This window comes from Neovison vison, chromosome 1 (genome assembly GCF_020171115.1).
Source record: "Neovison vison isolate M4711 chromosome 1, ASM_NN_V1, whole genome shotgun sequence".
Classification (NCBI taxonomy): Eukaryota; Metazoa; Chordata; class Mammalia; order Carnivora; family Mustelidae; genus Neogale; species Neogale vison.
Window position 1 is genome coordinate 2605029 of NC_058091.1, and position 14580 is coordinate 2619608.

At 60.1% G+C, this 14580-nt stretch overlaps 1 protein-coding gene across 2 annotated transcripts in view; it reads left to right on the forward strand.

Moving 5' to 3' along the window:
- Positions 1–14580, forward strand: part of RPS6KA2 (ribosomal protein S6 kinase A2) — a 300515-nt gene that overhangs the window by 274058 nt on the left and 11877 nt on the right. For both annotated transcript variants that reach the window (XM_044242450.1, XM_044242461.1), the window contains 5 exons: positions 949–1051; positions 3208–3338; positions 4358–4483; positions 12516–12605; positions 14372–14530. In XM_044242450.1, coding sequence (XP_044098385.1) covers positions 949–1051; positions 3208–3338; positions 4358–4483; positions 12516–12605; positions 14372–14530 — 609 coding nt within the window. The remainder of the gene's footprint in view (positions 1–948; positions 1052–3207; positions 3339–4357; positions 4484–12515; positions 12606–14371; positions 14531–14580) is intronic.

Genomic DNA, 14580 nt, shown 5'->3' on the forward strand with positions numbered 1-14580 from the left:
AGCCCTGCTGCCATGCACCAGCCCACCAGGATCTTTGCACGCCAGCCCCGTGACTTCCATGCCCCAGGACGTTCTGAAGTCCCCACTGCGGCTGCCCCCCCCCACCAGCCTCAGCCAGGGTGGAGGCCTGAGGCCCCCGTGCCTCTCCATCACCTCCCCGACTGGCCCCAGCTTCCCTCACCTGCCCACACCCCCTTCTTGCCCATCCATGGCTTTATCCACCTCATTCCCAGGCTTCCACACGGTTTTCTCCCTGAAGTTGCATCTCCCCAGAACAATACATTGTTGCCTTGCCTAAGGCGACAATATCATTGGGTTGGAAGGTGTTTTCAAGAAGGCCAGCGTCAGAGGGAAGTGGTGGGGGGCTGGAGTTTCTGTGCAGCAGAGGTCAGGCCATTCTGGAGAAGCGTGAGTCTCCATCTGGAGACTTGGAAGTGCCGGTCACGGGCTCTGGGCTGTGTGAGGAAGGACCTGGCTCGTTCTACCTGGGGGCCATCCCAGCATCCCCTAGGCGCTGGCCCCACGGTGGCCAGGGCAGGGCAGGAGGAGGATGCCAGGCAGCAGGGGCTCTTCCCTGCTGTTCCCGGAGTGGGGGCGGGGGGGGGTGGTTAGATCCTTCAGAAAAACATTCTGCCCCCCAGAAGGGTTGAAAACTTCATATTGCCCTCAGTGGAGGACACGTAGCAGGTGCCCAGCTCCTCATGGTTTAGTCATGGCTTTGGTAGCGTCCAGCTCTATCCGATACCTTCCACTATAAAAACACGTAACAGACACGGCGTTCTGTGCGTGTCCGAACCCACTCAGTGCGTCCCAGGGAGCCGGCCACGGGGGCATCCCCAGCGGCGTGTGCGAGGCCCGTCTCCCTCCACCGCCGCCGGCTCTGCTGTCGCACATCGTCTTCCCCAGGTGGTCCGTGGTCCTCAGCGTCCTGTCTTGCTCTCCCCGCAGAAGCTGTACAGGAAGGAGATCAAGCCGCCCTTCAAACCAGCGGTGGGCAGGCCCGAGGACACCTTCCACTTTGACCCCGAGTTCACAGCACGGACGCCCACAGGTGTGTGCCCGCTGCGAGGGTGAACCAGCCCAGAGTTCTGTCCCACCGCGGTTCTCCTCCTCCCCGCCCCCCCACCCCGCCCGTTAGGGACGGCGACTTAGCCTGAGGGTCTGGTGTTCCAGAGCACCTCCATGGAGGGAGCTGGTCGGCTCTGTTTGACTTTCTTGTTCTCTCGTCTCCACCTTCAAGCTTTAGGTGAGAGAACTGATTCTCGGTCCCGACCCGGGTGACATCTGGTTTGGAGACCCCCAGGCTTCTTTGACCCCCCCCCCCGCTGCCTCCTGTTCTGAGCTGCGTTCCGGGGGCCGCTCCTCTCGGGCACGCACAGGCGGGGACCCTCCGGGCAGTGCAAGCCCCTCCCGTAGTCAGAGGGTTTGCGGGGAGAGGAAGGCCGACCACTCTGTGCGGTCTGAGCCGCAGACACTTCCTTCGGGTCCTGGCGAGGGCTCCTCCCGGCTGGCACACGGCCTCCCGCGGCCTGACTCTGTGCTGAGGAGGAAGAGCGTGGTCACCCCTGCTGTCTCACCTGCTTCTTACAAGGACGCCAGGGCTGTTGGATCAGGTCTCCTGACCTCATTTAACCTTCACGACTTGCCGAAAGACCTCATCTCCAAAGACAGTCACGCGGAGGGGTCGGGCTTCAAACTACGAATTTTGGGGGAACACAGTCAGTCCGTGTCAGGCAGTGTCTGTTACGTAATGGTGTTGTGTGAAGAAAATAAAAAGAGATCCCCTATCTTTGGGGGTTCTTACTACTTCTGAACTTGAAATTTCCTATGATTTTTAGGGATAATCATGAAACAGACGGTCAGATACAAAACACTACGTGGAGAAACCTGGAAGACAGGCTCCACTTTGTTTCCTTTGAGTTGGGCTGTGGGTGCTGGGAAATAAATTCCCACCGTGCTCGACTAGGGAAGCTTAATTAAAACCCAGAAGCTTCCGCTGAGTCGTTTTTAGACTCTGAAAACGATGTGCTGCTAGACAGAGCTGAGGCGCGGCGGGCGCCAAGCCGCTCCAGACCCGGGGCTGCTTCCTGCCGTCTGCCTTTTTCCTGCACAGAATTTCAGCTTTGAGGTCTGTCTTCTCCCGAAGTGCCCTGCACTACTGTGCGCTGCCCCGAGGGTCTCCACCAAAGCCCAGGGGACCCAACAACCTTAAGCAGTCTTAACCCCCAGGGCACTCCGGTGTCCTACTTAGCGCTTTAGATAAGAATCCCTCCTTAGGACTTTAGATAAGAATCCCAGCTGATCCCGGAGAATTAGCCTCAGCCCGGCTGATGGCTGGCATGGAGCCCAGCCCAAGAGGCTCATTTACCCCTGCTGGGGAGTGTGTGTGCTTTTTGGGGGACAGCAGGTCTATTAACTTGAACTGCTGCATTTTCATTCGTGAATGGAGACTTTGCAGATCAGATACGCACTGCGTCTGAGTGACCTTGCCATGCCTGCTGTACCAGGGCTGCCTCCCCCTGCACGGACCGAGCCGCGGCGGTCGGGCTCAGGCCGACCGGCGGGGGCTCAGGTGGGTCTTCGTGGTGTCAGCACCACGGCCCAAACTCGGTGGGTGCCGGGGTCAGGCCTGAGTGACAAGTGGCATAAGTAGAATTTAACACGCTTGAGAATCATGCAGGGTGCTGATTTTCGGCGCAGTACTTAAAAAGCAGACACATCAGCTGGATAAGAGAAAATTTAAAACTCTGAAGATTCCGTGGGTGTTTCTGACGAGGATGTTTGAGGGCTTTTCCAGCTTTCCCCGGCGGCTCCGGCCAGTGCGCTCTCCAGCGGGCCGCTGACTCACGCTCATCAGGGGATGGAAACCAGCCTGAGCGCTGGCTTGAGCTTAAAAAGAAAAAGACAGTAAGCCCAGCGCAAGGCGCTCCCACTCCGCAGGCAGGATCTCACCAACAGGATGCGGGGTAGCCCCTTTCACAGTCCGTTACCCTTCAGCACAGCCACGCACTGAGCTCACATGCTTAGAAAGTTCTCCCTCTTATTAACGTTTAAGTGCAAAGAACGATTTTTCTGTGTCCTTGGCACTTCAGGGACTGCCCAGCACAAAGGCAAACTGCGCGTTGTCCTAAGTTAAGCAAAAGTGGTTGGAGAATTCCAACCAGGGAGCCCGTCCCGGAGGCTGAGCGGTCTCGTTGTTGCCTGCAGACTCCCCCGGCGTGCCCCCCAGCGCCAACGCACACCATCTCTTCAGAGGATTCAGTTTCGTGGCCTCGAGTCTGGTCCAGGAGCCCTCGCAGCAGGATCTGCTCAAAGCCGCGGTTCACCCCATCGTCCAGGTAACTCCCGCACGGCCGGCGGCACGCACCTCCGCCAGGTGTGGGCGGCGGGGCTGCAGCCTGTGTCCACGTGGACAGAGGGCCAGGCTGGGTCCCAGGGTGCTGGTGCCCGGGGCAGGGGGACCCGCTCTGTCCCCACCCTCCCGGGCCTCCCCGAGTCTCCTGGGGAGCAGAGCCGTGCCTCTGACCTCACTCCACTTCCACCTTCGTGAAGGGGAAAGAGTTCTGGTCAGAACGCCCTGGGGTGTGTGTGTGGCGGGGGCCCCCACAGGGGTCAGACAGGCACGTCCTCGCTGTGTGGATCGAGTCGGATCCCCCAAGAGACTGCTTGGCTTTGTGGGAGCCGCTTCCTGTTCTGAAATGTACTGTTGGGGAGATCGATTCAGATGCCGTTTTTAGAAGCAGTTTTCCACCTAATAAGTGTAACCAGATGCAGAGACTTCTCAGAAGGAATTGTGATTGTATTTTATGTAAGGACAAAGTCAGGGAAGATGAGGTGGCGTTAGATTTCCATGTATCTTTCTCCGGGGCCTTTAGGGAGCCCACAGTGTGTCTAACGGGGACACCTGACGTGACAGCGTACGCCATGTACCCTGGTGAACAGCGGCTAAGTGCTGGTTTTCTGTGTGTGCTCTCAGTGCGTGGGTGGGGGCTCGGGCACACGGCAGAGGGCGGCTGCGATGGGGCATCACAGGGTGTGAGCCTGTAGATGTGGACACCAGACACTGCCCGACCTCAGGCATCAGAGCCACACAGCCCTCATCGGCAGCCGTCTGTGCTCCCGCCTCCAGAGTCTCGGACTGTGTCGGGGGCTCTGAACACTAAGCTCATGCCCAGAACGTTAAGCTTTAGATCTGGAGTCATTGCTGACCAGCCGTGTGACCTTCACAATCCCGTGATCTCCTGGGCTCGCTCTGTGAGCCCGAGTGAGCCATCCGGCCCCCCCCCTGCTGCCCGTGCCCTGGGTGCCTCTGCCGAGCGAGCTCTGACAGCAGCCCCGTCCTGGGCTCTCTCCACAGCAGTTACACGGGAACAACATCCACTTCAGCGACGGCTATGAGATCAAGGAGGACATCGGGGTGGGCTCCTACTCCGTGTGCAAGCGATGTGTGCATAAAGCTACGGAGGCAGAGTACGCCGTGAAGGTAAGAGCACATACACGTGTGAGCCGGCCAGCTTCCTCTCTGCACGCCGTCCCACAAGCTCGAATAAGACGGACTACAGTTTGCTGTGACACTGGGTCACCCGTTCAAAACTTATTTTGCGGATCATGAATATTTTCAGTTTTATCCAACATTTAAGTACTGACCACCTTTCCTAGCTTTATGTACAGTATTCCCTGGAATGAAAGATTTGGGTGCTCTGTATTTTGGAAAATACAACTGGGGGACAGGAGCCGTGTTGTTTGAGGGGGTCGGGGGTGGGGGGGAGCTACAGTCACCAAAAATTAAATCAAAGAAATGTCTAGAGGCATAAACCGGTAATGTCTATGCAGACTTAAACAGAGAGCTGGTGGCAGATAGTAATAATTATTCAGAATCATCTAGAACCCAGTCTCTACATGATCCCTTTAGCTTCTGTAATTACTGCTCGGTTCGATATCCGATATGCAAATCCCAAACTCCAGGTTCTTAAGTTTTCTGGTTGGTGATGTGCACTAGAGCGAAAGCTTCTGGCCAAAAGTATAACCTCATTTATGTAAAAAGTGTAAACTGTGCATTCTCTGCACAAGACAGCCAGAGACGCTCTAATGCACACTGACCGCGGGACTCTGGAGAAGATGGGTCCAGCCTGCGGCATCAGCAGGACCAGACCCAGACGCGTCTACACCACGTGGTACCAGCGTGCCCTTCGCCGGACACTGGGGCACATACGGAGCGTGTCTGGCAGCGGCAGCGTAAAAGGAGCCCTTCCTTCCACCGCGATGTTCCTAAGCTCAGAAGACATTGTTCAAAATGACGCCTACGGGGGGAGGGCCCCGTTCCTTCACGGGTCACCCATGCCCCTTGCTTCTTGCACTGAGAAAATGTTCAACTCTGTCAAAAGAAGAAAGAAAAAAAGATACCAGCCCCCCCAAACTAGACCAAAGGGCTAGCCTTGGAAATTGCTGGCCTGTGGACAGATATACTCTGAAGTCCTCCAGCCAGAAAGAATGAAATACAGGGTTGCAAAGACAGCCGAGCACCGAGAGTCTGTGCAACCCCGTATTTCAGCAGGAGTGACAGGACCCTGGGAACCCAGGGGGCGTCGCCAGCAGGGACCCCTGCAGACCGGGCGTGCGGGGCTCCGTGCGTTTCTGAGACCTGAGCTGATGAGGAGTTTCGTGTCTCCTAGTCCCTGGGAGCATTCTGAGGCGTGCGTGCCTGGACGCCCCGGGTGCCCGTGGAGACGCTGCGCCAGAGGCGGGCGTGCACCTGTGGTGGGCCCCAGGCGGGGGCTTGCATCCGTACCCCGGAGCGTAGGGCACACACATCTCCCGCGCGTGCGTGGCCATCGGGGAATGTCTTCTGCCTCGGTCGTTTCTCGCCAAATTCCTAAGCCATGTCAGGAGACTGGCCGCAATCCCGGAGACAAGGGCGGCTTCTGGGGAGCACAAAGACACGGTGCATTGTCCGGGTGGCTCCGTGCCCACGCTGCCTTCCAGAACACAGCCGGCCTCTGTGAGGCCGCTCAGCTGCGTTTTGTGCCTCTGAAAATAAATCTCCCATTGACAGAGGCGGTGGTGTGTTTCCCGTACTGTCCCCACGGCCGGCGCCCCCATAAATGCACCGTCTGAACTCAGCTTTGTTCCGTGGCTTCGCCTCAGTCCCCGTGACTCACTGAGGCCACACTGCGCTGGGAACTTGGGACATCTCAGCCCAGGGCCCAGAAGCCAGGCACCGGGCCGTGGCCTGGTTCCTTCTTCCGAGCCCTGACGCTCCCTGGACAGTGAGCTGGCGGACTCGAGGATTTCCCCAGCCTCCCTGAGACCACGCTGGGTGGTGATGTGTTGCCTGGAAGGTGTTTAAGTTCCGCACGCGCAGGCAGGAGCTGGGCCCTGCACCGCGCAGCCCCCGCGACCCAGAGGCGGGTCGGACGCCCGTGCCTGCTGCTTGCTGGGGTGGCAGCAGTCGGGTTCTGGGTCCCGGTTTGGGTTTGCTTCAAAGGAGAAGGAGCTGGCGGGCGTCTCATGGCAAAGAGCTCCGTATTCAGGATGGACCCACACGTTACCAAAATGTAACATCTAAAGCTCGCTCCTCTGTCTCGTTGTCAGCGTTTTCCAGGTAGAACATAATGGAAATATTCTTTGGCCTTTTTCTGTGTCAGCTGACTGGTGGGAGAGAAACCAACCGTGTCCCACTTGGAGATGGAAGAACTTGTAAAATGAAGACTGGCTCTCAGCAGCCCAGCATGGAGAGCGTAGCCTTTAGTGACTTGGCATGCGAGCTGGACCTCCGGTCAGCAGGCGTCCCAGTGAGGCCCCGCTGCTGAGCTCAGCCCTGCACCCCAGTTCGCACACGAGCTCCCAGCAGACCCGGCCGTGCAAATTCTCGCATGTGCGGGCAAGGTTCTCGCTGTGCACGCTGCCTGCATGGGTGACTCAGACGGCCCCACTGAGTAAGGAGCAGAAAAAGGTTTGCAGCCACCTTGATGGACAGCAGGACTGTGGCCAGGGGGCAGGGGCTTCTGCCTGGAACATTCATACTGAGTGGGGAGGGGGGCTGATGATGCCTCTTCGGGGGCACTGCAATGTCTGAGACGCCTGGTTTATCATGCACGGAGGCCAGGAACGCAGCACAGCGTCCTGCACGGGATGGCCCCTCCCTTGGTCCTGGCCCCGGGATCTCCGAGCACATAATGTCAGCAGTGCTGAGGCTGAGAACCTCAGCCTAAAGCATCCTTTGAGGCCGGGGGTAGGGGCGGCTGTCTCCTGCAGATGAACTCCAGCGGGCTGGAGTCTGGCAGATGAGGGTGGTGGACGCCTGCTCTGTTTTGCTTCTGCTCCTGGTCTCAGGATGACATCTCAGGACTGCAGGAGCCCGGTGCTTCCTGCGCTCGACTCGGGCAGGGCAGGCCCTCTGGCGGGCACAGCGGGAACTGCCAGGGCACGGCCTTCCCCGAGGAGGGCGGGGTCCGCCAGGCGGGCCGTCCTGGAGCGCAGGATGCATCAACTCTCACATCTTGGAAATATCACTGTGTTTTGCTTTAAGCTTATTCCTCTGTCTTACGGGCACCTAATTTTGCCGCTATAATTACTCTGTCATCACATTAACGACCTTGAAGGCCGTATTTAAACCTCTCCACCCAGTATGTCCCCCGTCGACCAGAGTGAGGGGTTTGCAGTCACCCTGCGCGGCAGCTTCCTGTGCAGCGTTTCAAGTGCGTGGGGCAGGCCCGGCCAGCAGGTGCCGGCCTTTAGCACCGGGTGTGCTCGCAGTAGGGGCTCCGTGCTGGGGCAGAGTCTGAATCCCTAGGCTTGGTCCTTCCCTCCCACTCCGGCAAACAAGGCTGGACCGGCCAGGATCTTGCACCGGGAGTGCCCGGCCTTGGGCGGTGAGGCAGGGGCCCCTTGTCCTCCTCGCGGGCCCACTGCGGGCTGACTCGGCGTAGGCTGTCCCTCCAGCGCCCGCCTAGTGCTGAGACACCGGAGGGAAAAGCCTCTTCCCTCTGTCAGCACGTGACAGCTGAACAGATGGGCTCTACGTTCTTCGCACGCGGAGCCGCTTTCAACAGACAAAACGGCTCGCGCTCCAGTGCGCGGCCCCAGTTCAGCTCTGCGTTCACAGCCAGCCCGGGAAGGCAGGAGAGGAGACGCGGGTGTGCAGGACTTTAAATAACGTGACACAGAGCCGCACTGACAGCCAGGCCTGAGGGCACCTTCTGTTTAAAATAAGGGCAATGGGAAACCAGTGACGACGTGCAGAAGGGACTGGGTCTGAGCGGCACGTGAAGGGGAGAGGTTTCGTTGAACAGAAAGAACCGTCCGTGTCCTCCCCACCGCAGGTGCTCTACTCACTGCACGTGAACTGCTTCAGCACGTTGTTGGTCTCCGTTCTGCTTTGGAGTCTTTGTGGCTGGACGTGACCAGGCGCGTGTTGTTGACAGCCCGGGAAGCCAGTTCGTATCAAAGGAAGAGCTCCCGGCGTCGTGTAGAAGGGAAGGTGCCTCGGAACCTCTCGGAGCTCATCTTCCGTGGAAAAGCTGCCTTAGTGTCCGTAAATGTCTCAGCCTCTCAGAAGCCTGTGCAGGTGCCTCTCGAGAGAGTTCCGGACGGCGTCTGCGGACTGTGACTTGGATGTGTCCTGGTCCCAAGGCACGGACCTCACGTGCACACCCGAGGGACTGCTTTTGCCATTTCCATCCTTGGTTTCGAAACACAAGCATCAGTGGATTTCTAAGGAGCAAACAATCCAACAGCTGAAGCTCACGGGCCCAGGAGCCCCAGGCATGAGACAGAAGTCGGACTTACGCACGTTCTCTCCTCCGGTTCTGACGTCGGTGATGACGGCAAACGGCGCTCGCTGTCTGCCTCCAGACTCGACGTGCTCTGCCTGTTAGGTCCGCTGATGGTCATGGCACCGTGGGGGACGACATCACCGTCGCCGTGAGGGCACAGAGACCGACACGTCAACAACACAAGGACACTCAGCCCGTAAGTGGGAAGGTCACCGACATCCGAGCATGCACACCCGTGACCTCCCTAGGGTGGGGACCTCGCTTCTAAGGGCTGGAGCCCGAAAGCTGCACTCCGGCTCCCCCCCACCCCTGCCTTCTGCGACCTCCAGACCGGGAAAGCCTGAGAGCACCACACGGAGCAAATGGGGCTGGGCGGCAGGGAGTTCACAGCCCAACCGTGGGATCTGCCGGGAAAATGTGTGGTTTGGGTGACCATTTGGTTCCAGTGAAGGTGTAACTGGAGAAAATGGAGGTGCCCGTGACTCTGGGCGCCCACGCACGTCCGCAGGGGGCTGGGCAGGCTGTCCCGACACGGAGCCCATTTTGTGTCCCAACAGGCGGTTACGAGAGCCTCTGCGCTCCTGTGCTCATGCTCTGATGTGGACGTCGGTGCCACCCAGACACGCAGCAGGATGGAGACAAATGTTTGACATGAATAGAGTTTATTTTTAGAAGGAAAACTGATGGGCACGGAAATGTTAATTTTTTCCAGTAGGAAAACTCAGAGTCCTCTCGCTGAGCCATTTGCTTAAATTAACTGTACGGGAGAAGTCGTCTGTGAAATCTTGTGAACGGCCGCGTGCCCGACCCCCATGTGCACTCCTGACATTGGTCCTGGGAGAAGCTCGTGGAAATGCCCTGCCTCCGGGGCACGCAGCAAGCCGGGGAGCCCCTCCTCTGGACGGCCGCTAGGCCCACTTCCCCACGGGACTCAGTGTCCCAGAAGGGGAGCACCGGGGGGAGCCTGGGAAGAGGAAGCTGGAGGGGTGCAGAGACGGAAGAGGAAAAGCTGAGGACGGGGAGGGCTTGTTTCCTGACGCCTCTTCCCACCTCTCAGTACAAATGGATGTGAGGGACGCCTGGCGGGCTCAGCGGGGAGAGCATGCAGTCTCGACCTCAGGGTGGTGAGTTCAAGCCCCACGCTGGGCACAGAGCTTACCTTAATAAGTCACTGATCGACTGATTAAAAGGAAGAAAAGAGAAATGCTCCTGATACGTCCGTCCCCATAAGCTTCACCAGCAGAGGGAGCCCTCTTCTGCCATCCGCGGCGTCCCGCGGGTGCTGACTTAGCCCTGTGGACATACCGCTTGCTGGAGAGCAACGTGGCAGGAGGCTTGGTGATGGGCCATGGTGGGGGGCTGACCCGGGCAGCGTCCTGCCTGCTGTCAGCGGCCACTGCAGGACAAGAACGACGGGGACGCTCCTCCTGACCCTTGGTGGTTCCGCCGGCAATCAGCCCCAGCACGGAGGAGAGAGCGGGCCCTGCTTGTCACCACGCCGCCCCGGAATTCCTTCCTGCGCTGGTGGCCCAGACCTGTTCTCAGAACAAAGACCTTGATCCACCGGCGCCTTCCGTAACTAGAAGCAAGCTGAACAATGGCAATCCTGGGAAACTGACCCCACAGAGGAGAAACCCATTCCTTGCCGTATCCAGACGAGCGCTCAGAGCCCCTCTCTAGGTCCCCCTAGAGACAGCAGCTTGAGCTCGGGGACCTGCAACCCTCCTCATGGCTCAGCGTCTCCGTGAAGACTCTTCTTCCGTATCTTAAAGACCTGACAGTGATAATTCCAGAAGCCGACTGGCGGGTGAAAGCAGCCGGCACTGGCTGACAGCGGTCAGGATCAAGAACCGGGGTGTGAGCAGGACGTGCTGCTGTCTGGACCCCGCGTCGGCCCTGCCCGGATCGGCAGGCTGGTGGGGAGCCCGTGGGAACTGTGCCTGCGCGGGCCGAGCAGAGGACGGGTGTCCCCTCCCCCCTGCACACCCACCTGTGCTCCTCCCTGAGCCCAGCGGCCGCATTGCCGTGCCCAGCCTTGTCCTCGGGCTTCAGGTCAGCTGTGCCCCAGGGAGACCCCACAGGAGGAAGGAGGAGCCCCGGCCCCGTGGAGGGCCCTGTCTGTGCAGTCCCCCCATCCGCTCCTGTAACTGGCCGCTGGCAGGAGAGAGAAAGCCTCCTGCTTCCAACTCCATTGTGAAGGTGACAAAACAGATTCAGGCTGAGAATACACTGTTTTTATCCTGAAGTTTTATCCAAAAAATTGAATCTACCATTCATTTTTTTAAAATCCACTAACGTGGGGCGCCTGGGCGGCTCAGTCAGTTGGGCGTCTACCATCGGCTCAGGTCATGATCTCAGGGTACTGGGATCGAGTCCTGCATCGGCGGGGAGCCTGCTTCTCCCTCTGCCTCTGTGCTCTTTTCTTTCTCAGATAAGTAAAATCTTTCTTTAAAAATCCACTAATGTACTTTAACCTTCTCAAATTTCAAAGAGAAGGTCACAGCCCCCAGAGCTCACACGACCCGTGGGCCGTTGGCGCAGAAGGGATCCTCAAGCCGCGCTGGCCAGCCCGCGGTCAGAGCTGCGGAGTCCGGAGCCCCACGGCTGAACCGGCCGCCGGCACGTCTCCCACGGAGGCCGGGCTGACCTTCCAGCCAGAACGTCAGTGGCACTGCCCGCGGCAAGAGGAGGAAAACGTGTCAAGCGAGGGCACTTAACTTGCTGCTTGTTGACGAGCACAGGGCACGGGGCTCGCCGCGCTGGCGGAGCCTGGCTGAGGCTCCCGCGCCGAGCCGGGGCGAGCAGCGTGGGCCCGGGGTCATCTCAGAGCAGCGAAGGGGCGGGACGAGGGCGTCCAGGGCGGCCTCCCGCGGTGGGTCGGCACTGCCCAGCTCGCTGCTCAGCTCAACGGAAGAGACAGTTTCACGCAGAGCTCTGCTCGGAGTGTCACCCGAGAGAAGGCAAAGCCCATCTCCGTCCTGCTCCGGCGGCCGCCCGCTGGCTCGTGCTCCGAGGAGCCTCTCGGAATTTGGCGAATCTTCCTGCGGGAGCGTTGAGGCTCTTCCATCCTGAGCGTCGTCTCTGACACATGCACTGGGGATGCGCCCTCCCCACCGGCTCCGGCCCGCAGCAGCAGCAGCAAGGGCGCAGTCAGCCACCTCCAGAGGGACCAGCCCGTCCCTGCCCCCGCGGCCCCCCGTTCGGGGCACCCGTCCTGCCTTCAGAAGCCATCTGTTCTCTCGGGTGGGGGGTGTTGGCTGTCACCCTCGGACGTGGGACACAGACGCTGGGTGACAGAGGGGAAGGAGCGTTTGCGTGTCTAAGCCACAGCGGCCGGCTCGGCGTGCACACCAGCCCGGCCGTCTCCTGGGGGGGAACCACGCACTCGGTCCCACTTTGGGCCCGAGTGTCGCCGCACGGTGAGGCCGGGAGCTGGAGGCTCGTTTTGGACAGAGCGGAGAGCGCGGGCCACCCACACGGAGCCCCCCACGGTGGCTGAAACACCTGCCGCTATTTGGTGGCCTGAGTGAGCCCCCAAGCCCCCTTCTCTCTCCAGCCCTGTAATACCTGGGAATTCGTGTCTGAGGCTCACGCTGGTTGGGACAGAGGATGGCCGTGCGCGTCTAGGTGACTGTCACTTGCCCTGGTTGAGCCTCAGCTCGGGGGGAGGGGAGGAGGCAGAGACGGTCCGAGCGCCGCCGCCGTCCCGGAGCCTCACGTCGCGTGCTCTGCTCGTTCCAGATCATCGATAAGAGCAAGAGAGACCCCTCGGAGGAGATCGAGATCCTCCTGAGGTACGGGCAGCACCCGAACATCATCACCCTCAAAGACGTAAGTGGTCCCCACGCAGCGGCGACGCTGCCCGGTGCGCGCTTCCTCGCCCGGCCCTGAGGCCAGCGTGGGTTCAGGGCGGCTCTCTTCACGGGTCAGCCACGGCTGCCCCCCCCGGAGTGTGTGCGGGAGCCAGTACCCACCGCGGGCCCCTCGAGATCACCCGGGAGCTGCTCGAGTTCCCGTCCCTCCGAGGGCAACCCCCGCCCCACCCCCGCACTCCCAAACCGGGTGGCGTGGGATATAAGGGAGGCCGGGAAGCAGGTGCGAAGGCGAAGCCAGATGGGTTATTGCTTGGGGCCGTTCCCAAACTTGGCAGAAATGGGGAGTCTGGGGTGGCTGAGACGCGGCTGGGTCAGATCTGAGACCCCAGACCCAGCTGTGGCCGTGGGGTTCCTCCCAGCTTCCTCTGCCTCTGCCGGGCCGTGTGTGGTCCCCAGCCCGGGAGACGGAAGGGAGGGGGGGTCCGCTCCCTCGGAAGCCCAGCGCAGAGCTCGGGAGGGGTCGGAGGCCGGGGGTGGGGCGGGTCGGGGGCAGAGCTGTCATCGCACACCTTCACCCTCGAAGTGCACAATGATTCCAGGGTTGTGATTCCGGGGCTGCCTCCACTTCCCTTTGGGCCCCGACAGTTCCTGGACCCAGGGCACTGCCAAGTGCCGGTTCACCTCGGAGCAAAGTATGGAGCAAGGCCTCGTGTTATCCTGTGGACAGTGAACCGGCTTCCTCCCCGCGGGTCCCAGGCTCCCCCATGGTGCAGCCCGGAGTCCCTGCCGTTGTGGGTTTATTTATGTGAAGGTCCGCAAGCAGAGACCAGCTTGTCAGAAGACGTCTAAGCTTTTCAGAGCACTTTCATTCTGTTGGGGTGGGTGATTCTGAGCCAAAGACGCCATCATAGGTCCATTCTCAAAAGTAGAGCATTTTTTTGAGGCATAAACTGGAAATAAATACACCAAAATCAACTTTACAGGCTGCACCGAGCTCAGAGTCAAGCAAATTGTTTTAGGGAATTGTTCCCGATGCATCACACTGATGCGTAAGCTGAACACGACCTGTGTTTCCACGCCCTGCCCCGTTCCCACGAGGTCCTCCTGACACCTGCTGTCCACTCAGCATGTCGAGGAAAGAGCCAGAGGAGAGAGGTTTGGGGCTGTTTAGTTCGTGAGAGTGAAGGTGGTGTGGGGAAGCTCCCTTGATCAGCGCTTCCCAGAGATAAGAGCACTCCACGGTGGGGCAAATTCTGTCCTCGGTCCTCTGTCCCCTTCCTGCCCGGCAGTCCTAGGTCAGCAGTGCAGAAACAGCCGGAGAGAGGGCCCCCGGGGCTGGGGCCGGATGGACAGGAGCCAGGCCTGCTGGGCCAGACTCCACCTGCTAATGAGAGCCCCCGTGGCATGCACGCTGAAGTCTGAGGCGCTGGGCTCTGGGCCGACAGCTCTGAAGGTCCCCAGGACAGAGGAGGGACGGGAGCGGGCCAAGCCATGCCAGCTCAGATCTGGCCCTTGCTGGCTCTTGGCCTCGCTGGCTCATTCCCTGCTTTGCTGCAGATTATTAAACCTGGTTTTCCCTAAGGGCCGCATCGGGTGTGACGGCATCGGCCATTCGCTCATTTTCAGCCGGAGCCTTATTTTCACACCCCGGGGAGCACGGAGCCCCCCGCCCCCGCCTCTGCACCGGCCGGTGCCACGTCCAGGGCTGCACTCGTCCCCCACGGCAGGCGGCTGCGCGGGCACGGGGACCGCGGTGACCACGCGCTGCTCTGCGCCTCGCAGGTCTACGACGACGGGAAGCTGGTGTACCTGGTGATGGAGCTGATGCGGGGCGGGGAGCTCCTGGACCGCATCCTGCGGCAGCGCTACTTCTCCGAGCGCGAGGCCAGCGACGTGCTGTGCACCATCACCAAGACCTTGGACTACCTCCACTCCCAGGGGGTAAGCCCGCCGCCCTCCCCCGCAGCCTGGAGGCGACTCTCCGGCTTGTC